The sequence below is a fragment of the Dermacentor silvarum genome, chromosome 3 (genome assembly GCF_013339745.2).
Source record: "Dermacentor silvarum isolate Dsil-2018 chromosome 3, BIME_Dsil_1.4, whole genome shotgun sequence".
In the NCBI taxonomy this organism is placed as follows: domain Eukaryota; kingdom Metazoa; phylum Arthropoda; class Arachnida; order Ixodida; family Ixodidae; genus Dermacentor; species Dermacentor silvarum.
This window is the reverse complement of record NC_051156.1, coordinates 145,727,840-145,749,991: the sequence shown is the minus strand read 5'-3', so window position 1 is coordinate 145,749,991 and position 22,152 is coordinate 145,727,840. Positions and strand designations below refer to the sequence as shown.

General features: G+C 44.5%; 2 protein-coding genes across 3 annotated transcripts in view; both read right to left on the bottom strand.

The window, feature by feature from the left end:
• LOC119445877 (uncharacterized) overlaps nucleotides 1-22,152 on the bottom strand; it is a 64,236-nt gene that overhangs the window by 14,373 nt on the left and 27,711 nt on the right. The window contains exons 3-4 of the mRNA XM_049664775.1: nucleotides 18,786-18,976; nucleotides 6,824-6,935 (exon numbers count right to left, since the gene is read on the bottom strand). Of these exons, the coding sequence (XP_049520732.1) occupies nucleotides 6,824-6,935; nucleotides 18,786-18,976 (303 nt within the window). The remainder of the gene's footprint in view (nucleotides 1-6,823; nucleotides 6,936-18,785; nucleotides 18,977-22,152) is intronic.
• LOC119445871 (uncharacterized) lies at nucleotides 1,938-15,282 on the bottom strand. 2 transcript variants are annotated; one of them, XM_037710176.2, is made up of 5 exons: nucleotides 15,168-15,282; nucleotides 4,905-6,935; nucleotides 3,455-3,563; nucleotides 3,285-3,345; nucleotides 1,938-2,054 (listed from the first exon to the last, which is right to left on the bottom strand). In XM_037710176.2, the coding sequence occupies exons 1-4, from the start codon at nucleotides 15,168-15,170 to the stop codon at nucleotides 3,290-3,292; spliced, it is 2,199 nt and encodes a 732-aa protein (XP_037566104.1). In that variant the 5' UTR covers nucleotides 15,171-15,282; the 3' UTR covers nucleotides 1,938-2,054; nucleotides 3,285-3,289. The 2 variants fall into 2 exon arrangements, 1 of the variants encoding a protein (XP_037566104.1); XR_005190697.2 differs by having other exon boundaries at nucleotides 3,285-3,563.

The window sequence follows — 22,152 nt, the reverse complement described above, 5'->3', positions numbered from 1 at the left end:
GCAGCCGCGTGAAATAGAACATGTTCTATCTTCGCGCCGGCGGCGCTGAGCGCGCCCGACGCAGCTGGGCACGCTGGCTACGCCGTGACGCTGGACTGTAGATTGTGCACTTGTCACCGGCGTTGTTTAACCGTGCCATGCGTGGCCAAGCGCGCGCGTTACGCCGGACTATATCTTGCCCAACAACAACAGGAGACGATCTTGCTTTGCAACAGGAGACGACCTGAAGAGCAGATCTCTTACTCTGCTTTTCTAGTTAATAATTCATTCCATGGCATTGGAACAAATCAAGTACCGTTACGACGCACCGGTTGGCGCTACATTTGGCGCAATGCCAGCGTTTGCGTGCGTGCGAACACAACTTTTCCACCACGGAAACTGCTACATCGTGTTTCGTGGTTAAAATTTTTGCATAGCTGTTAACGTAACCGACACGATCATGGCGCCAAGATAGAAGGGGTCAAGATGTCATAGGCCTCGTCAGATGAATGCCCGTCCAGGATTCGATCACGGTTGCCCAATGTGTGCGCCGCCTTGGCGTCGTTACGTTGCCCTTGTGAATGTTGTCCTCACGCCGGCGTTTCTATTATTGTCTTGCATGCTGTCATTGTTAGAAAGCAAGCAAACGTGGCCAGCTGGAAGCCGAGGTCAACTTCAAGCAATGAAAGCAGAAGCTGTCTTTCTGAATTTACCGGTTTTCAGGCACGCGTTTGTTCTTTTTTTTGTTTTGTTTTGTTTTTTCGCGTCTTTCTTTCGATCGCAGAACATTTAGACGAATGTCATCGTAGTGTAAAAGAAGCAATTGAAATTCGAAGAAACGACTCATCAAGAAAGTATTGCTATACGCGAGAACAAGCACCGAGCGTTACCGCAAGTCAGCTGCCGGCTTTTCTGTGACAGCAGGTGCGGCATCTCTCGTTAAAACAATAACGCGAATAATAGAGGATCTACTTTTAAAGAAAAGGCTTCTGACCTCTCTCGTTTTGATGAACGATGCCGTAGTGCTGTATGGAAATATCGTGCACCCGTTAGCGTGGACGCTTTGACAGCCTTGATCAGAGTCTTTTGTAAGTCTTTCAAAGTGAGAAAGAGCGAAGGAAGTTCTTGATTCGTAGAGCGGCATTTTTGTTTTTCTCGAAGGTGCATATAGCCGCTTACGCGCTACTCTGCTTAAGGAAGGGAACTGAACGAGCGCAGTGGCGAATGGAAAACACCAAAATAAGTGAACCTTGCGAAGATAAAACTAAAAGTAAACTTTGCAATCATATTTTCAGGTGAGACAATACGTGGAATCACGGGTCTCATGCTCTGGCCTCGATAAGATAGGTAGGCCTTGGATTCATTGTTCACATACGTGTAAAGAACCCGCCCGTCTCAAAATCATTAACTTTAACGGTGCAAGGTCGCACGAAGACAGAGGGTGTCAGTCTCCGCTGACAGAAATATGAAATTTTGAATAGCAATGGCCAGTGAGCCAGCAAACGTGATCAGCTGCACCAACGCTGCAATTGAATTCTGCAGTATTTTTGAACGCGTCATCATTAGTAGTGTCAAACAGCCGAAGTGTATGTGTGTGACGGGTTGGAAGCCGGGCACGCGGCAGAGGTAGAGAGAGGATGGGTGACCTTAAAAGATGGGTGTACAGATATACGCAAGCTCCTGAACAACACTTGCAATGGGGTGATTGCAGTGTAAATCGTGTATCCGGTACATCAAAGTGGTGCCACGTAACGCTCAAGCATTTATCTCGCATTTACCGCTAAACCGGCAAACAATTTTTTTAGTTATCTCGAACAGGTTGGCTGGTCAATTTTGTTCACATCAGCTTACTGTGCTCTGATAAATTTTGCAAGGCGTAATACAAAGATATGCAAATCACACAGAATGTTTTTCACAGTATCAGGAAAGCGTAAATGTAAACACAAGGGGCTCGTTGCAAAAAAAAAAGCTTTATATACGATAATCATTGAATTACAAAGCTTCTCTTTCTTTTGTTGTATCTTTATTTTGTTGGTGGCGCTGAAGAACGTGCATCTTCGTAGGCAGTTCTGCTGCTGTAAAGAGAAAGAAAAAAAATACTTAACTCTATCACTTGTTTCGTTCCCTTGGGAGAGTTCCTGTGGCAAGTAGTTATGATAAATGAACACCCGGCTCCTCTACACGTGTAAACTCTCCAATGTTATCATGATAAAGAACCGCCTATACTGTTTGAATACAATAGACAAATTCAGCAGAAGCTTGTGAAAACCTAGAGCAGCGATATGCACTATTTCAACCTGAAGGAGCACGCTTCTTGAAAGTATCAGCAGGCCTGTGTAGGTACGCTTGTTTAAGGAAAAATATGCCTGTTTAGGGAGCCCTGAGGGAGGGAACCTTTATTGCGTAGGCATTTTATTTTTTTCGCTTTTACGCTAATGCTTAGGGATCACATAAATCTCGCTTAGGGTAGGTGCAGTAGAATAGGACCGTCGGTTGGCTAGGCAGGAGTATGACAAAGTGCACTTGCATCAGCGTTGCAACCGTAGTTTTGTACACATTTTACTAGCTGGAAATGCGATGCTACGTTCGTTCGGAATAAGGATTAATACCAGGGTTTGTCTGATCTTCGTGATTTTGGCTTCAGACGTTCTGATGACATCATTTGTTGCACTTTATCGTTTCACAGTTCCAAGGAATCAAAACAGCAGACGATCTTGGAATGCCGGCTTATGCGGTCATCACATCAGAAGGCCGATGCAGGCTATGTTGAAATTTCACCATCAAGCAAGTTGGTCAAGGACCCAGAAACTCCGCGGCTTCTTTTTTTTATGCGTGCATGCGTATATTGTTTCTGTCTTTGTGCATCTCCCTTTTCTTCTTTTCATTCTGTCTCCCCTTACCATGTTACCCTCCAGGGTAACATGGAAGACAGGGTGTCTATCTTCGGTATAACTTCCCCACCCTTCGCATCTAATTTTTCTTTCACACAGATACGGCAGCAATAAAAATAATAATAATAATAATAACATCGCTAAAGTCATGTATTTGCACCACTATGAGTTTTGTTTTTAAAATCAATTTAGAGATCAGAAAGCCACTTGGAAGGCAGAAAGACGAATTAAGAGAAACCCATACAAAAACCATCTTGATGGAAGGTTATAATATAATGTTTAGAAATCAGCGGCCAGCTATTACCTTTGGGAAATTAAGATACATAATTGAGGTAAGTGTTTTCTACGGAACGAACGTTCGCGACAGTGATCAACAAGCGCATGTTAAATTAATCTGCGAAGAAATGTACTCACAATTTTTATCGTCCTACAAAGGTGCTCAGCTGGCGGGTAACGTTGCGTGCGATCGTGGTACCTGGCGCGAAGAGAAAGTTTTGAGGGGCATTAAAAAAGTATGACAGGTGGCGGACGCTGCATTGTAGAATTCTCTAACACCACGATCGGCTGCGCAATGATCTCCGTACCGCTTCCCCCAACCAGTGGGCCCCGCGCTTCTCCGGTAATGGGTCCGGCCGCTTTCATCGCATTTGCTACGGCTGATGATGTCAACGCTGCTGCTAACTTGTAGATACCCTGCGAGTAGTAAAAACCAATAGTTCAATAATTGCGAAGGCTGCGGCCGCGTTAGCTGAAAGCACAGTGGTAGCTCTATGCGCTGCAGGTAATTGCGTGAACATCATTAATTCATTGTATTCTTAGCGAATGCTGCAATATCTTCAAACTCTAATGCAACTGTTTGTCCGTCCTGAATTACTCTTCGAAAGATGTAGCGCCGTAACTTAAGGTAAAACAAAGGAAAATCATTTCATGTGTACTCATATCAATACTTGTATACTGAATCTTTCAGTGTCAGAGGAAGGTTAGACTGCGCAGGATAAATGGTCAAAGCCATGAGTTGACGGCGCCTTGTATACTTTAATTAGAGTCCCTAAAGAGCTCTGGGTGATGCGCATATTCCATTGCTTTTTCCCAGCTAAAAATCACCCTTCCAAACACTTTAATAGAAGAACAATGCAGCAGGCACGCCTTCTTTAGCGTAACTTATTTAAAGAGACACTATAAAGGGAAGTATTTAGTAGGGCTAGATCTAAAGGTAAGGCTTAATTATTAGCGAAATCGTAATTTGTTGAGAACGGAGGTTTTGCAAGCGAGAAAATGACGAAAATTAAATCTCGGAGTAGACCCTCCTATCTACGATTTTGGTACCTCTCATCTGACGCCAACAGTGCCCGATAAACATACAGTGGTGGAAAGGGAGCTCCCGTGGGATTATGTGAGCTCGCACGTTTCGTCGCGGGTCGTTCAAAGTGAGGTCCAACTGCGGAAATTTTGTGAACGTGTTTTACCTAACAAGTTCATATATTGGCACGCTGAAACCGATTGAGAGATTTCCAGTCGAATATTTTGCCGATCTAACTTGGCATAATATTTCGCTTTAGTGTCCCTTTATTCCATTCTGCCTTCCCCGTTGTATATACATATCAGTCGATAAGAATAACAAGAAAGAATAACAGTGCGGGGTTCCATCTTCCGGATATCTAGATATCTGGCTATCGCGGACTTTCTCGCAGACGCGTGCATTTTGCGCTTGTTAACAGCGCAGCTTAAGTTGTGGAAGGAAAAATTGACCTTCACTGGTATGTATCTCGAAGCTACAAAGGAAATCCTGGTTAGCTCAGTTGGTTAAGCGACCACCCCGGAAAGGTCGCCGGGTGGAATCCCGGACCAGGTCGAATAATTCTTCAACTACGAAGTTTTTATTATGAGAAAACCGTGGGGTTTTCCTTCGTAGCTTCGTGCAAGGTACGGGTGGATGTAAATGTTTGCTTTCATCAACCTTCATTTTATTTGCGGATTTCCGCAGAACTGATTTGCCAGATTAAGTCCGGTCACAAAACGCTAGCATGTACTCACCGGTTTCTTCAACTCGGTCACAGTGCTAGTACTTGTGTTGGCCACGACGACATGTCGTTTGTTGACTTCGAGAGCGGCTGTGGCCGATTTGCTTCCTGAAGTAGGAGGAGAAGTAGTAGGTTTGGCTGTCGACTTTGTTTTAACGATCTGTGGAGCCGTCGTACTTTTCGTCGGCGCAGTAGGAACGGCTCCGACAATTGTGGGATGTCGAGCAACCACGACGCTGGGCGAAGTTGTCTTGTTGCCCGGAAACTTTAAGATTACGGGAGAGGGATGGGTCGTTATAGATGATTTCACCAGATTAGCCTGTTCCCCGGGAGACAGTGAAACATTCACGCCAGGTGGACGTTTAACTACTCCAACAGCGCTCTGAATAACCTTCTTCACAATTCGTCTGTAATGGAGCTTCGAGTTAGCCGCCACAGACGCTGGGGTCGGTTTCTTGTGCGAAGTTGGAGTGCGAGTAGTGAGAACAAGCTTAGGCGCGACGGAGTGGTGATCATGCCGACGAGAAGTTTCATTCTGAGAGACAATTAATGTCGAATTTGTAACCGTAGTTTGGGTAAAATTTTTTATGGTTGTACTTCCATTGCGTTTTGTTGGGGGTGGTGGTGCTTGAAGGACAATTGGAGGCCTGGTGATTCTGCCTGCCGGTAAGGGAGGTTTCTTAGAGATTTTCTCCTTCGCCACTTGTTTCGCTGGACTCACAGTAGTCGGTCGCGTCGCTAACAGTGTCGTGGATGGGTGTGCGGCGGGAGACTTTACGAGTACGGTGGGCGCTGGCGGGACGATCACAAGCGGCGAAGGAATGGAATCTTGGCGAGCCTGTTTGGGAGGGGATGTATAAGGTTTCGGGCGAGCTTTTGGGATCATTGTTGGTGTCGGAACGACCACATTTACTATCGTCGGGGCATTTAACATAACTGCGGCGGGTGGTTGAACTGAGCTCTCTGATATACTTGTCGACTTCTTTGTCAGTGTCATAGTTCTGTGTGTCGAGAGAGGTTGGCTAAATGAAAATGATGGAGGTGGAGCGGTTTGAACTATAGCGGGGCCAGGCGAAACGATAACCGAATGTGTGTTGTGGAACTTTTTCGCAGGATATTTAATACTTTTGGAGGAATGTATGGTCGAAGACGCAGAAACTGTGGGTTTAGGCACGATAGGCGAAGGTGATTCAATATGAAATTCACTGGGACCAGTTGCGAATATCAGGTTTTCTGTGTAGTACGTGTTCTCACTTTTTGGGGTACTATCCACGGTATTTCTAAAGGTAGGACGAGGAACATGCGGTGGTGGTTTCAGTGCATACCGTGACGGGTCTGGAATACGAATTACCGTGTTTGCCGGTGTAGATATGATGTACGGAATGTTGGTTGTAATTAGAGTGGCTTTCTGGCTTCCCTCGCCTAATGAAAGTTGAGCAGTGCTTTTCGTAGCATTTCGACTCAAATTCATGGGGGCAAGGTTTCCTACGGCATTCCTAAAGGCAGGAGGACGAATATAAGGCGGAAGTTTCCACCCATACCGTGGCTGGTCTGGAATCTGAAATACCGTGTTGGTCGATGTATACGTAACATGCGGAACCTTAGTAGTAGTCAGGGTCGCTTTATTGCTTCCTTTTCCTGAGGAAAGCCGAGGCGTGCTTTTTGTAACATGCGGACTCGAAGCCACTGGTGGAAGGGAATCTGCTGAGAGATTGGTAGCCACCGGGCCTCCAAAAACGAGAGCAGTTGTCGTGCTCACTACAGAAGGCCCTCGTTCAATTTTTGTTATCCCGATTGTTCTTGTTTCACCATTGCTTAACGTGTCTGCAGTAGGCTCAAGATTGTTTAGCTTAACCGCTGTGTATGGTACCTGGTACCAAGGAAACCTGATGTTTGATAACGGCACTGCCGGAATAAATTGCGAGACCTCGCCTTCCTCAGAAGCTACGCTAACGGCCGTGGGTACATAGGAGTAAATGCCAGCGCTGAAAATGTCGTCAGGGAACACGACAACGACTAGGGCCAGGAAGAGGCAAGGTGACCCCTGCAAAGAAAGAAGAAAGAAAATGTACTTGTATTATCATTAAAAAGGACAACTGAGGCCATGAAATGCTGTGTTTACTGTGCTGACCACTTTGCAAAACTGATAGTCTCCCGTGATTTTCTTTGTGGGAATTCAGTCTGCGTATGTGTGTCAAGCCTTGTATTACAGTTATTGTACAGGAAAAGATGGAGTGTGGCTAAAAGCGCCCGAAAACGTTCTATGCGAGTTTTCACGATGTCCTAGGAGAACTAACAGTTTTACTCAATATATATTTAGAGAAGAAAGTGAAGAATGCTAAGGGTAGCAAGCAGAAACATTCTGAGATGTGTGGGTTATGTTTTCTGCATAAATTAAAATAACTAAAGACTCATATTTTACCCCCTTGTTTTACCCCCTTGTAGGTGTTATAAGATGTTACACTGCAAGCTTTCCCCCATCATTTGAAAGAACCAAACGTGGTAGCAGTAATCTATTTGCTGCGAAAGTGGGCCATGGTATGGGTTACGTCTACTGAAAGTTGCAAGTGTGTATAGTTCTCACAGAAAAACACTAATGGAAGCGTAAAAGAGTTTTACAAACGTATTTTACGAACCGCGCAGGAAGTTGGGCCAATGTTCTGAAACAACTGAAATTGTCGCGAAGCTGATATTTTTATAAAATAGGCTGCATGTTATGCGTGATGTGTGGTTAAGTTTTAAGGGATTTAGTAAATTATAGTTTTCACACAAAAACCTTAAGCAAGTGCATGAGAACGTTATGCGGCCGTTATCAGGTAGGTGGACCAGTGTCTCGAGAGATCTCCACGTCACACCGAGTTTGAATTTGGTAAACATGCCGCGCACGGGATATATAACGCGTCGCCAAACTTTACCATTCCAGCCCTAATTATAAGCTGTGCAAATAATTACTCGTTTTTTTTTCGTATTGTCGCGCGTTATGGGAGGAATGCAGTAAGTTTTTGCGCTGTCCTTTATAATATATGAGTATAAGTAGAATCTTATGAGTAATGCATAGGGGAAGTACTTTTGTGGACTAACTACATTTCTTGCAGCAAATAACGTATTCAAATGCCTAGAAGCGGTATAGATGTGTTTTACCCAATGGCGCAGAATTTAGCCACTGCGCAGATAGAATTGTAATGCCAGATAGATGAAATTTTCATAAACATTTGAACGAAGCCTAATATTGTTCTCTTATGCGTTATGTGATCGTTGTCCGGTATATTTTCCAATGTCCTGAAAGAACTGTATACGTCACACTGGGGAAAGTTTCTGTGTAAAGTGTGGCAAAGCTTTAACGTTTCTCAGTTAATCACGACCATTTCGAATAGTTACTGTACCCCAGATTTTTTTTAATGTTTACAGGCTTTTACAAAACCCCCGCATTGTTCTTGGTGAAGTAAATGAGTCATTTGTGCATATTTAGTTTAAATAGGGGGCACGTTAAGGCTGATGTCTAGGCAAATTTCAAAATGTGTGGTTTCAATACGACACGTAACTAAGCCCTCTGTCCTTGTGAATCAGAAGCCATCGAGATCGTATTTGGTTAAAACAGGGGGAACATTATGGCAAATGAGCAGGCATAGTCAAAATAGTGTGGAAGGTGTTCGGCCTTTGCTAAAGATTTCTTAGACAACGGCTCGAATGCGTTACACGAGGTAGGATCAAAAGGTTTTGAGACTGGCTCTGTTTTGAAGAACGTAATTTATATGTGGACATTCAAACAGTCTCACCTGCGAACTAGTCTCATTGCGCTAATCTCCTTGCGTCTGGTCATCTTTCCGGAAAGATTTTAGCACACTTGTGCCGATTCGAGCTTGATTACGGAAATCGTGCCAAAACGACGACATCTGAGCTCTGTTTTTACTTCTGGAACGATAGTGAAATATAAGGATTTCGCCTTAATAAGCAACAGCCAAATCTGACGATTAGGGTGGAAACTGTGTTGTTTAAGGCCATTAAACTTGAAAGGCCTAGAAGCGCTGAAGTGGGGCGGAAGTGGACTAGTTTAAATGTGATAGATATTAATGTACATAAGGAAACTTCATTCAAAACAGAGCCAGTGTCCTGGTATGTGGGCAACGTTGCAAACTTGAGAGTCATATGCGGGCCACATTTTAATGTGTGTGGTTTAGTTACAGGCAACAGAAAACCTTATTGCAACCACTCGAAACAAACAGCGTGCCTGAAGTTTGGACTGTAATTCTGCAAGGTCGCACAGGTCGGCTGTTATTCGTGAGCATCGCCTATATAGCTGGCGAATGAAATGTTCTTACGGCAGTTCTTTTTAACGTCAAAAGATACAAAATTGAGATATGGATGGATAACTTAGCCGAAAATTTTTTAAACGTTAAAAATTGAAAAAAAAGTGGTCTTAATTCGAAGAGTCTTCTCTTTTCCTTGGTGCAAGCCTTCAGACGCTTCGCTAATGCATCAACTATGAAACGCAGATATCGGTCATTGATTTTGTCCCATGCCTTCCGACGAGCACGTTGCAAGTGATTAGAATTTAGGGGGTAAGAAGCGCAGTCCGTGCACTCAAGCACAAAAAAACAAAGAAATGTTTCTGAATATATGTAACACGAACAGAAAGGCTGCTTTCGCAGACTGAAGTTCGCAAACTTAGTGCTGACGCACTGCTAAACCCTGTGAGCACGCACAGAATCTTGCTGGAACGTCCACAGTCAACCTTTGAGGTAAGAGTGGCTCCAGCAACCTTATTCAGAGTGTCTTTACGGTAGTTTGATTGTTCACTTCGACTCCCTGGTAGATCTAAACCAACGGTGGCTTGTCAATCAAGGACACCTCCGGCTTATACTACGACCGAGGCCAAGTATTTCTTACGACTAACATGGGAACCATAATCATTCGCTTCTTTGACCAATAAAACCAGTATTCTTTTATTTTTGCAGCTGAAAGTTGTTCACTGGTGAACTTTTTACAGCGAAATTCTTTACGTGTAGCTCCCGTATGCATCCGCCGCATGCGTCCCCAGTACCCTAGCCGGCTTACGCGCGTATCACGGCGCGTGGACAGGAATGGCCGGTGGCACAGAGTCAAAAAACAAGTAAAATATGTTCGGATTCACCTCAAATTTCGCAGCGAGATTCCTGTACAAAAAGCGAACTAATCGTATTGAAAAGAAAATTTGGTGCATTTAGGTCTGGGTGGGAATCGAACCCGGGCTTTTGGATTGCGAGACGAGCATGCTTCCCCGACGCAATTTTGGTTGCTCCACGGTTCTGGCTGACTAAAGGTCTGCCTAGTGCGTGCGTGAATGCACACGTCAGGTCGCAGCCATCTCTACGACTAAAGGTTTTACCAAAGGAATTATGATTCTTTTGCATTCCTTCACGTAAGCTGTCCTAAGTGCCTCTGCAGAATTTTTTATTCTTCGCATTTCGCCTCTTTGTCGATAGCTTCCGCGGGCACGTCTTTTTAATTCGCATTTGCAAGCGAACAGCGAGCCGCGATATTATGGCGTTTCACTTGGCAAAGCGGGCAGCAAAGCTCGGTGTCGGCGTAGTGTGTTGACGTATGAAAAAAGTGTATGATTCGATAATGCATGCAGCCTAAACAGCTTCACTCGTAATCTGTCCCCATATTAATTTCTCGGCGCCACAATTTTTTCTCGTTAGAGAACAACACGGCATGCTGGTGTTCCAGAGAGAAAGGTTAGAGAAAAATAAAGCAATTCTGAAGGTGATTTGACGGCATAAGATAATCGAAAGCGTGCGTCTTCTGGACTATGTATGCAGCCTAAACAGCTTCACTCGTAATCCGTCCCCATATTAATTTCTCGGCCCCACAATTTTTTCTCGTCAGAGAACAACACGGCATGCTGGTGTTCCAGAGAGAAAGGTTAGAGAAAAATAAAGCACTTCTGAAGGTGATTTGACGGCATAAGGTAATCGAAAGCGTGCGTCTTCTGGAGTATGATTGAACGTAAGGCCAGAAAGTGTTTTCCGATGTTTCTAATGGAACTCTGACTCATGCTGAACATCATTGACAATTTCCTCAAGCTTGTCTTCATTTTCTGCTTTATCCGCTGTCTCACAATTCTATCCATCGTAGGAGATGGTCCAGTGTGAGCTCATCCATTCTTGGCTCGATGCTTGACGGTCCTAAAGGTATCAGACAGTGAAATGGATTGTCCTGTACAAAACACCAGCGATTGCAGGCAATTTTCCTCCTGCATGTAACAGTCGCTTGAGAACAGAACAATGTTGGTCCGAGCATTTATCAACGCGCAAGCGTTGTGATGAGCCTTGTACCCATCCGGGCTCCGTTCCTAGTGCGGAACAGCAGTTGTCAAACATGCTGTGTGGCGCCATGTTCACTCCACGTATTGTTAGAACGCAATAGAGGTAATTCGAGAGTAGCCGTACAGCTCGATATCGCTTTCAATGCATAGCACTCGACTGAAAGTGTGAATGTCTAATTTTTTAGGTAGCGAATAGTTTGGGTTTGGCCCAAAATTGTGACAGGTTTAATTATAATGAACAGGGTATCACCTATTCATCTTAACCAATCGCCTAGCATTTTGTTTGGAGGGGGTTGTTGCTACAGGTTGTCTTTCTTAAGCGCGATACAACAGTGTCAAACTTTTCATAATACATTAGTGGAATACTTATTAAGATGGGAATGTCATCCAATGGATGGAACACGGACATGAAATTTTCGTGAACTATGATATTTGTGCATAAACTAATGCGAATTAGGTTTTTCAGGCTGAGCCTGAAGGTAGCGAAGTCTCAGGCACAATACGCGCTTGATCTGAAGCAGGTCAGGAGGACTCAGACTTTACGACAGTTTTATTCTGTAAGCCTCATTACTGGCTTTAAATAATTACTGTGCTTGTTTAGCCTAAGCTGCCCTTCCACTTCTTTAGTGTGGATAAATTAGTAATCAAGGTAATTTGAACGACAATAGAAGGAGCGATCCATTTATGTTCTAATAAAGGCTAATAATGGTTGTTCAATTGATGTCATGGCAAAACTTTCATGAAAGTGTTTCTTTACGCTGGCCTTAGAAAAGTTCTACACAAGAAACGCTAGCAGGAGCATTTGCTCCACCTGCCACGCAGAGGGCGCCTAGTCATCTTGGAGCTCAATGAACCTTTCTATCTGATATTTATCTTAAATTTAGGAATAGAAGAAACCTCAACTCCCCGGCTCCAGTAAGGTAGCAAAAGAACGCACACTCTTAAAAAATAAATGAAAGAAGTGAAAGTAAGCACCTGGTATGTGGTCGTATATCAGAAACACCCCAGACACGTGTGCTTAGTGATGAAAATTATAGCATACATCGTACGCACTTATCAACGAGAACAGAGCAATGGAATCAGCGAGCTATGGTTACAACGTTTACAACTGCTTGGGACACCTCAAAGTAAAAATTTCACTTGATGTCAAAACAAATGTGGCAAATTTCTCACTCAATAAAATTAATATCAGCGCATTAAAATTACGTAAAAGGAATGCAACCAGATAAGACATTCTAAATAGTGTAATATGGGTACCCAATACATGGAATTTATATATTATCCGCGACAAACTTAATTTATTATTGTTGCTTTATTTGCTAATATTGCTCATTTCAAACAATTGTTGCTTTTTTAAGCAGTATGTTTATTAGGAGCCATATTGATTTAGATTCCCGTTTTAAGGAGTATGTTAATCGGGAGCAATATTGATTTAGATTCCCGCAAATGTCTTACCTTTTTTGCAGCAGTAAACTGACAAATGTTTTCTTTGTGCAGTTAGATATAATACCTACGTGAACAAAAACGATTCATGTGTTCTGAGTCGGAAATGATTCTAAGCAGCATAGACCTAAGCCAGAAGTCGGTCATGGTCTAGTGAAAAGTGACTGCGCAGTTACAGATAACAAAAGTAATATGGCGCAGTATTTCGAAAAGTTAGTTCTGCTCGATTTCTGCCAGTTCTCACATTAAACTATTGAATACCCGAAGCTGCACAAAAAAGCAATGATCGCAAAACGTGACCAGTTCGATTTCGATTGCAATCTCTTCTGCTTATCACACTTTCTAAGCAGCACTCTCATTTGATGCACAAGATTTTAAACATCAAGGAGTTTTTTGGAGCTAAGACAGTTGATCCCAGGAACGAAATAAATTTCCGGAGTTGCATTGTTATGCTATTTTACTCTATAAAATATCGAACGCACTCGAGATCCATACTACGTTTCTTAGGTATTTCTGAACAGTTAATTAATTTTTCGTCTATGGAATATATAGTATAAACCAAAGCATTACACGGCTTTGGAATACTAACTGGGGTGCTTCCTGGCATACCGGCCTAAGGGGCCACCAGCAGAAAAGTGGAAACACGCGGTTGTGGGTATTCCAATTGAGTTGAAGAGTGTCTGCTGTTCGGCTTGTGGGCGCATGCACTATTGGATGAAAAACAGCGCATGCTATCAAAAAATAAAGAAGTAGGCAGATTCTATCTTGCTGTTTCTTCCCCTAAAGTGCGCACTTTTCGGGGTTTTTTTAACTTCTGGAAATAAAAAGCCTATAGACTACAGAATGTAAACGAGTGCAACTGAAGCGCTACGCTATCAAACAGCTGCGGAGCTTTCGCTATCGTATACCGATTTCTGTCATCTTTTTCCCATTATCTCTAGAATATGCTTCTGTCGTATGGCATCCTCACCTGATAGGTCTCACTAACATACTCGAAATGGTACAGAACAAAGCCGCGCGGTTTGTCACGCCATCCTATTCACGTTTCATAAGCGTTTCATCACTAAAAGCTGAACTTAATCTAGCTACGCTTGTCATGCACAGGCGACATACTCGCCTATCGTTTTTTTACTCACTTTACCACAGCAACACAACGTTCGCCCAATCGCACATTTTTTCAGCCCCTCATACTTGAACCCGTCTCGATCAGGCGCACAAAGTATCACTCATTTTCGCCTGGACGAAGAAGTACCAAAATCCGCCATTAGTATTGTGCATAAACGAATGAAACTCCCTGCCGTCCAACATCGCCGAGATATCCGATCCTTCAATATTTCACTCAGCGCTGCTGGGCTATTTACAAGGTGAAAAACATTGCTAACCTGTACCAGCATGTCTTTGTCTGATATGCGGTATTTGTATGCTATATGTATGCCGTGTACTTTCCGATGTAATCATGATCAGTGTTTCAATGGCGATGTAACGAAATGTTCTGTACTCGCCATCAATGTATTTAGTTGATTTTAATTTTTTTTATATTTTTAGCTTTGCTATTCTTGACACCTTGGTTCAAATTAACTCGCTGTTGCGTTTTTCTTGTTTTGTTGTAAGTATTCTTGTCTTCGATTTATATTGTTTACCAATGATATTTGTGTACTCACCTGAACCCCCCTCCCCCTATGTATATATGCCCACTATGGCCTTTACGGTATTGAAATAAATAAATAAAAAGGGGTTACCGAAAGGTCCCGTTTTTGTTAATAACAAGCATTTGAAGCCAATACATAATTAACCTTCATTATCTACTTGCTTCATATGGTTGTCACATTATCGTTTCTTACAGAGTGTGGAGTGATTTAGGCAGCCTTCGAACACAGTGAAAAACATTTAGGTACTGTGCCCAATGTCATCACAATTATCTTGAGGATTCCCAATTCCCAATTATCAGGAGGATTCTAATGTAGTTTCATGGTCGAGAAGAAAAATAAAGAGAACAAGAGAAAGTTACCTATGAGACGGTGGTAATTCTTCGAGAAGTAAATTTCACTTGAGAAAGTTCTTACGACAATCCCTATTTTTCAAACGTTCGAGATTTGAGATTGAGCAAACACTTCACCTTTTCATCCCATTTTTTCTTGCACAGCTGTCCAACTTCCATTACCACGTCACCTACCTTTCACTTTGATTGGTAAAGCTATGTAAATATAGAGTATGGTGATGAAGTTTACGCTTGCAGAAGGTGCAAGTGTGATTGTAGTGAAATATCAATTTAAGATGACCATGGATGCTAAAGTGCGCCTTAAGAGGGAATTTATTGAACTCTTCCGTGAAAGGTGACTGTCCTTTGTGTTTCACAACTTACGGCCTGGGCGTTAAACTTAAATTTGAACGTCATTGCCTCAGCGACGGGGTTCGTTTCCAGGGTATGTGACCAGTGTGTGGCGAAACATTGAATGGTAATAACCCAACAATTAAAACAATAGGCGACACACATGGAAACTGAAGAAGGCATTGAAGAAAACTTACCATTAAGCAATTATGACAACAAGCTCGTCGATTCAAGCAGGAATATCGCAACAGCCCTGAGACGTTCTATATTCGTGCCCACGTTCCGTTTGTAGTCATCCTAAAGGTGTCCACAGATGGTAACGAAGCCTTCTGTCCGGAGGCATGAAAAAGAAAAATTACGTCTTGAAGAATGAATGTCTGTTTTGTTTGCTGTGCAATAGAGTACCTGTCACACATTCACTAGAACTCTATAAATAGTGTTATGCGAAATTGTATTTTCAGGTTGTTTATGTCAGATGATAACTACCATCCTGCGAAGCAAAAAGCGTCGAGAGTGACTGATGAGCCACTATTGGCAGACGTGTATACTTCGCATCTTCTCGAAAACGTCATTGCCTCAATGCTCTTGCATAAAACCTAGATCGTATTTGATGAGTTCGTTAGGGAGCAAGATATTAAGAACACATTCTCCTCATTGCTCTTCTTTAAAGAGTCATACGCATCAAATCATTAATATTAAGGAGGGGCCGCCGCTCACACACAATGCGTGACTGTTTCGGACGAACATTGTCGATGAGGAGAGGTCCGCGAACATCGGTGTTCCGGCGTTGCGTAGGTTCAACAGCAATAAAACATAAACTGGCTTTCCAAAAAGCAAAATGGCATGTCTATAGAGCTGTAGCGCGTCTGCGCCAAATCCATGAGAAGAAAATGCGGCAATGAGATTTCTACAATAGCATATTTAACAAGCGTAAAGTATAAAAACGAACGCATACACAAACAAAAACAAACAAATAAAAGAAGAAATGATGCCTATAGTCTTGGTACTGCTTCGACACTGCCGCTTTGTTTTTGAGAACAAGCCTGTCTTCGCCGTGCGTAGTACGCTGCTTTGAATTGCAACCGTCCGTTAAGGTTGACAGTCAAAGATTCCTACAGCGTTAAGACAATGCTGGGATGTATGGAAAACCCTGTTGTCCGTACTATTATTTTACTCTTATCCTTTATGTTCTGACGCCTCCTTTCTATGAATATTTCGTAATGACGCCTGCGCACAAAGAGAACGAGATGTAGTCGAGTCCCTATAAATAGTCGTCAGTAATAACGACAAGCATGAGCACAGGGGTCCCATTCTTCAGCAGTCTCCGGAAGATCTGAAGCAATATCATGGTAAGATATGTTCTTCTGTAGTGAAGTATCATCCTGCACCGTATCGAGTGGTTGCTACGGGTAAAACGGTGGCTTTTCTCTACGAAGTGGCGCTTTCTGAAGCTTGGTGGGGCTTGGAATCCGCTTAACGCGTAGAAAAAGCTGTGATTACAAAAACCGCACGCATGAGTTAAAAGTTCGCTGTAAATATGATTTGCCTTGAGGAGAGTGTGGGGGGTAGAAATCTAATTGAATAATTGTATAATAATGAAAATGGTTTCGCACGCTTGTTCAGAAAAGGCCAACTGTTGTAGGAGATGTAAGCATGCTGGATCCAAGGACCGTCTAACGAAGGCGCTAACAGGGACATCCAATCACTGGGGCTGAAGCGAGAATTCGCAAGTGAACCAACTGAGGGCTCGTAACCTTCTGGAAACGAGATTGAGATAGCGGTAAAAAGAGGGAGGGACGAAGATACACACATCATAGGTAGAGAGGCTAACAATCCAAAGCATATTTGGCTGCCTTACACTTGGGGACGACGAGGAAAAGATGAACAGAATGCAATCGATGTCTATATTCATCTATTATCAATTATAAACACGTATAGAATCTGGGTATTGTGGCTCATTTTATGGCGTGGCATGAGTGATTCTGACTGAGATTTTATGAGTGTGCATTTTTGCGTTGGTTTCTTGCTTATTTATTATCGTGTAAGCATTGGAAACGCATATGAGCCAGGTAACAAAAACTGCCTACCCAGAAAATCTTGTCGACAGAATAGTGACATAAGGAAAAGACGTAAACTTCCTCTTCATCCTCATCTTTTCCATTGCATTTATATTCTATGTCTCCTGCATTTGACGTTTAACTTATAAAACTCTTTTTAATCGTCGCCGTGCCAATGCGTTATCTTGCTCCGCCCACATTTTGAAAACATTAGTCAGTAGTGACCTGACGCTCTAACTGTGCCGTCCTGCATATTGTTTTTTATATTAATACTTATTATAATCTTTCGTGATTGCAATCTTTATCTGGAAAATCAATTTGGACTGCATTACCTCCATACTTACGTACAGTAGAAACCATTTAGGTACAATTCGAAGGAACAGAGGAATGTGTTCCGTTCATCTGAAGTTTTATTTAGGCGATGGACACAAAAATCATCAGAAATTGCTTTGTATTTTGATATTACTGCGGTGAAAAGAAAGAGGCTTTACTGCATTCCGCTTCTAATAATGTAGTTCCGCTTCTAATAATGTTCCGTTCACGCGCGAAGGGTTTCCCAATTCTTCTGCGCAGTCCTCACATTCAAAATGGCACTATAGACATTAAACCGTATCCCTTGCCGTCTGACCCGAAACATACCGCGCATGGAACAGTAATATCTATGTCTTTGTCAATAGGATGATAGTCTTCGCCCCAAAGTTGATAACGTTGTTCCGTTTATCGAGCTTTTCCGTTTAAGCGGATTTCGTTTAACCGGAGATCACTGTGTTAATTACATTACTTGAAAATACAAATAAGATTTCAATTTCCAGACCAATTTCACAGCACCCGGAAATAGTTATATTTGCCATCAGAAACTTTAAGACGATTCTCTCCAGATGCGACAGTCCATGAGAAGCATAAGAATATGCCCAATAAAACACACACCTCTACAATTTGAAGAACTGGTCATACAAAGCCTGCGATTCTTATTCTAGGCGTGAAAACTACGGGGTTACGGCGAACTTACGTCCCCGAAACGATTGGGTATTGAAACAAACAAAAACGGGCTCAAATGATCCTAACGGGAGTGACAAAAACAAATAAAGTAAGAATAATGAGAAGTGTTTCTCCCACCAAAACGCTTCTCGAATTTAACTTAAATAAGTTGTCGCGTACATCTCCGCTTCCACCGAACCTAAGAAAAAATACCCACAGGTCTGGAGCCACGCTATTGCAATGCGGAACCACTTTCTAACTTGATCTTCTAAGAACTGCCAGGAAACACAAAAACTGCCCTCATCGGCGCCGCAGGAGCTTTAGGAGCGCACGTTTCAATTATCTCGGCCACGAAAAAAAAATGTCGCCAGTAGTAATTCCGGTCTTCCATGTTCTGGCACTCAGCAAGAACACAATCCTAAAACCTTTTTTTCTTTTTGTGCAGATCCGTGCAAGCCTCCTTCTGCTGCTTGCCCTGGGCACCGTCTCGCAGGCACTCCGCACTTACCGGTTCCGGTACCTGAAAACGAACGGTCTCCCTCCACGGGGCGATCGACGACCCACTGGGACAGTTCCAAAATCTGACTCCGAACCGCAAACTTCCTTTCTGGTGCCGATGGTCCCTGTTGGTTCCGTAGCCCCATCCTTTCCGCCCCTTGTCACAGGATCGTTGCCGTTGCGGCTGGTAACGCCGACGGCGCCCTTCGTATCGGTGAACCCGCCTACCGTGATACCAACGAGACCAGTCGTAGCACCGACTGGCATCCTTAGCGCGCTCACTCGACCGGAGAACCTCACGCTTACGTCGAGGCTCTCATCGGGACCGAGCGTGACCACCACGGTGTTCCGGGCCCCCGGCGGCGTCTCGGCCACCAGCGTGCAGCGCATTGAGGGCTCGTCGACCGCCTTCTTCAGCGAAGCGGACACCCTGAGGAAGGTGAAGCCCAAGCCAGTCAGCGTGCTCGTTCCTACTGTTGGCGCCGTTCCCCAAATCGTTCAAGCCGCCCCAGTTCGCACTACGGTGGTGACTCAGGGCAAGCCTTCGCTCAGCTATCTCTTGTACACAAAATAAAAACGCAGTGAGCCACTGTTGCTGACCAAATGCTGCTGAGCTCTTTATGCCGCTCGTGCTTTGGTGCCCTTGCCAAAAAACAAAGAATGGTGGGAGTTTTTTACGATGTTGCTGCTCCATAAAATTGGTGTATTTCACGATGCAGTTACGCGAAACTTTTGTTCAAAGGCAAATGTTACTGAAATGCAGTCTGGTAAAATAGTCTGAAGTGAATCAATGTATTGTGATCTATTAAACCGCACCTTTTTTTTCGATAAAGGGAGCAAAATTACCTCAAATGCTGTTCAGGGGTGCTATGCAGGATGCGCTGAGTTTGGCGAAACTCGGAATCTTCACGAGCTCTGGCGACGCCCCAAGATGAACGAATAAATGGTAACAAGACAAAGTTTGTCCGTCGGCACGCCTCCGGTTTCATTGGTTTATCTAGATTCACTCTGGGTGGCATCATTCCCTTGGGTGTTGCCATATGGGCGGTCGACAAACTGGGGCTCACGCGATCATACGGTCGGTGCCTGGTCGTACCTTCTTTTACTTGTTTGTCATTCCACCGAGTGCATCACAGGCACAAGCAAGTTATGAAATAAATGCATTTAGTACAATAATATTAGTCACATTAATGTGGGTTATAAGCATTTTAAAGTTTACAAGATGTACAATGAATGTGTATTAGACTAATTTGTAGTTTATAGCGTTTCGCGTTATTCCCCGAGGGGACGCTCGCCCTCCTATTTTTTTCTCTGGATTCGATTGGCGCGGCTCGCTACGTACTTGCGCTAGAATTTCCGAGCACCGATTGGCGTGCGCTTGGTTTTCACACTGGGGTTTCAACAGATCGCTCGTTGCTCTTTCTCTTTCCTCTGGATTGGTGCGGCTCGCTACGTGCTTGCGCTCCCATTTCCGAGCACAGATTGGGGTGCGCCTGGTTTTCACACTGGGCTTTTAACAGATCGCTCGTTGCTCGCGCTAAAGAAAGGCTGCGAGTAGGGTGCCTCGATGCGTGCCTCGAGACACCCCAGCTTCCCCAGCTGCGAGACAAAGTGAGCGTCGGCTAGCGCCTGAGTGGTTTGCCGCGCGCTTACCGTGTAAGCACTCAGGAATGCCGGAAAGCATTCATAAAAAGGTCAGAAAACTACGCTTTATTTTCTTTTACATTGCGATACACCTTCATACTGGCAAGCGTAGAGCGATGGCTTCTAACAACCGCAGGAACGACTCTTTATACTGGGTACCCCGAGCGATCCGTTGTTTCTAACAAACGCGAGAGGGTCTTTTCAGCGCACGTGGCCGTTAGTGCCATCACATCCATCCCAGGTGGCACTCCAGCATCGGTGCAGTTACCCTGTACCCATCGCTGACGAGGCGGCGCTTCGCCTTTTGACAAAAATTTGCGTATGAACGCCCGTGATGGGGTCCACAAAGTTCACGCTGTGGTTGACCATCTCCAAATGCAGATAGTCAACCACAGCGTGAAATTTGTGGACCCCATCACGGGCGTGAACTTGCCTCAATCTCCAAATTCAGATTGAGGTATAGCCCCGCTAGCATCCACTAAATTTGGGATATATTTGTATGCGGCGAATTCGTCACTATGAATAATGGTCCCCGGTTGAACATTGAATGCAATAATGGCGCCTAGCGTCGCTGCCTTTCGTCGGTCGACCTTAAAGTCGCAGCACCCCTCTGGTCGCGCAGAACATGCCGAAGACCCATGGGCCATGCATCATCTTCCACACCGCCGTAATTTTGGCGGCTCGGCGGAAAGTTTTCGCCCTACTTAAGGTGGCCTCGATTGTAATTTTGCTCGCCGCGAAGAAGGCACTCGTCAATTTGCGCTATCTACCCGCGGCCACCGAGTGGAGGTTGCGCCAGCAGCTCACCCCTCGCGAACTTACGGGGGTAGTACCTCCAGATTGCGATGGTGTGCTCCGATAGAGGAAACCAGTCGCCGGCCATCTTCTTCAACAGCCATATGTCTACGCTTTTGCTCACGTAGAACGTGAGCCAAATCATTTGCCCCCTGGAGAGGTGGACGTTCGGACGGCCGAGGTGGTCCGTGTTGGCGACGTAACTTCCTTCGCCTCTCTGCACGTGCAGTGCAGCGGTACCGTGTAAATGCGAAAACTGATTTCGCCAGCTGTTGCACCGAAAGGCAGCCCGGCGTCCATTCTGAGCCTTCCAATATAATTTGACCGCTTCACCTGCGCAGGCTGGTTGGTTCGGGTTGAACCACCAGGTGCTCGCAGGTGCCCCAGTACTCCGATAATGACGCCGGACCTGGCCTGGGCTGGGGCGCGGTGGATGAGCAGCGCTTGAAACAGGAGAGAGCCGAAGTGAACGCACTAACTTTTCCTCCGCAGCCTAGTCAGACCACTCTGTGCTCGGAAAGCATAATTTGGCCGCCACGCTGTCTCCGCAGACGGCGGCCTTGGCCTAATTCGTCACACAGCGAGCGCACTGACGTTTTGGAAAGGCAAAAATGCAAAAATGACGCGAAACTCTACGTCGGTCATGTAGGTGAAAGGGTCCAGACGGTCATATTGACACTTACTGCCACTGGATGCAATGGCACAGGCTGCTGCTGCCGCCGCCATGTTCACGAGTTCAACTCGAGAAAGGTTTCGCGATGTACGAGTTTGGCACAAGTTCGCCTGTCAATCAAAACCATAGGTCACGCCCCGCGCGAGGCATGTAACTCTTGTGCGCGCCCACCACGGTTGGGCCAACTTATTTTTCGGCAACAGCGACGTGGTGCGGAACTCAGAGGCCTTAAAAACCTTGACTGGCGAAATAAAACACGCACAACGCACTGTCATCGGTGATGTACTGAGCACCACTATAAAAAAAAAAAGCGTCGACTTTCGCTGGCTTATGCATATATCTTCTTGGGCTGTGATGGACCCACAACACGGTTCATTGCCTGCATTGTGGCGACGTAGCGCACAGCAAATAATTATCGGCAGGTCACTGTAGCTGGTTGCAAGGTGTCGATGCGCCACGGTGGACGACGATCCTGAACAGTACGTAGTGTTTTCCAACGACAACATATCGCAGCTGTCATTTGAGATGGCTGCTCTG

Excerpts from the sequence above, each read along its gene's own strand:
- LOC119445871 (XM_037710176.2), bottom strand. Across the intron at positions 3,564-4,904 it reads TGACCGAGTTGAAGAAACCG|GGTATCTACAAGTTAGCAGC; the intron begins GTGAGTACATGC and ends TACTACTCGCAG. Across the intron at positions 3,346-3,454 it reads CCCACTGGTTGGGGGAAGCG|GTACCACGATCGCACGCAAC; the intron begins GTACGGAGATCA and ends TCTTCGCGCCAG.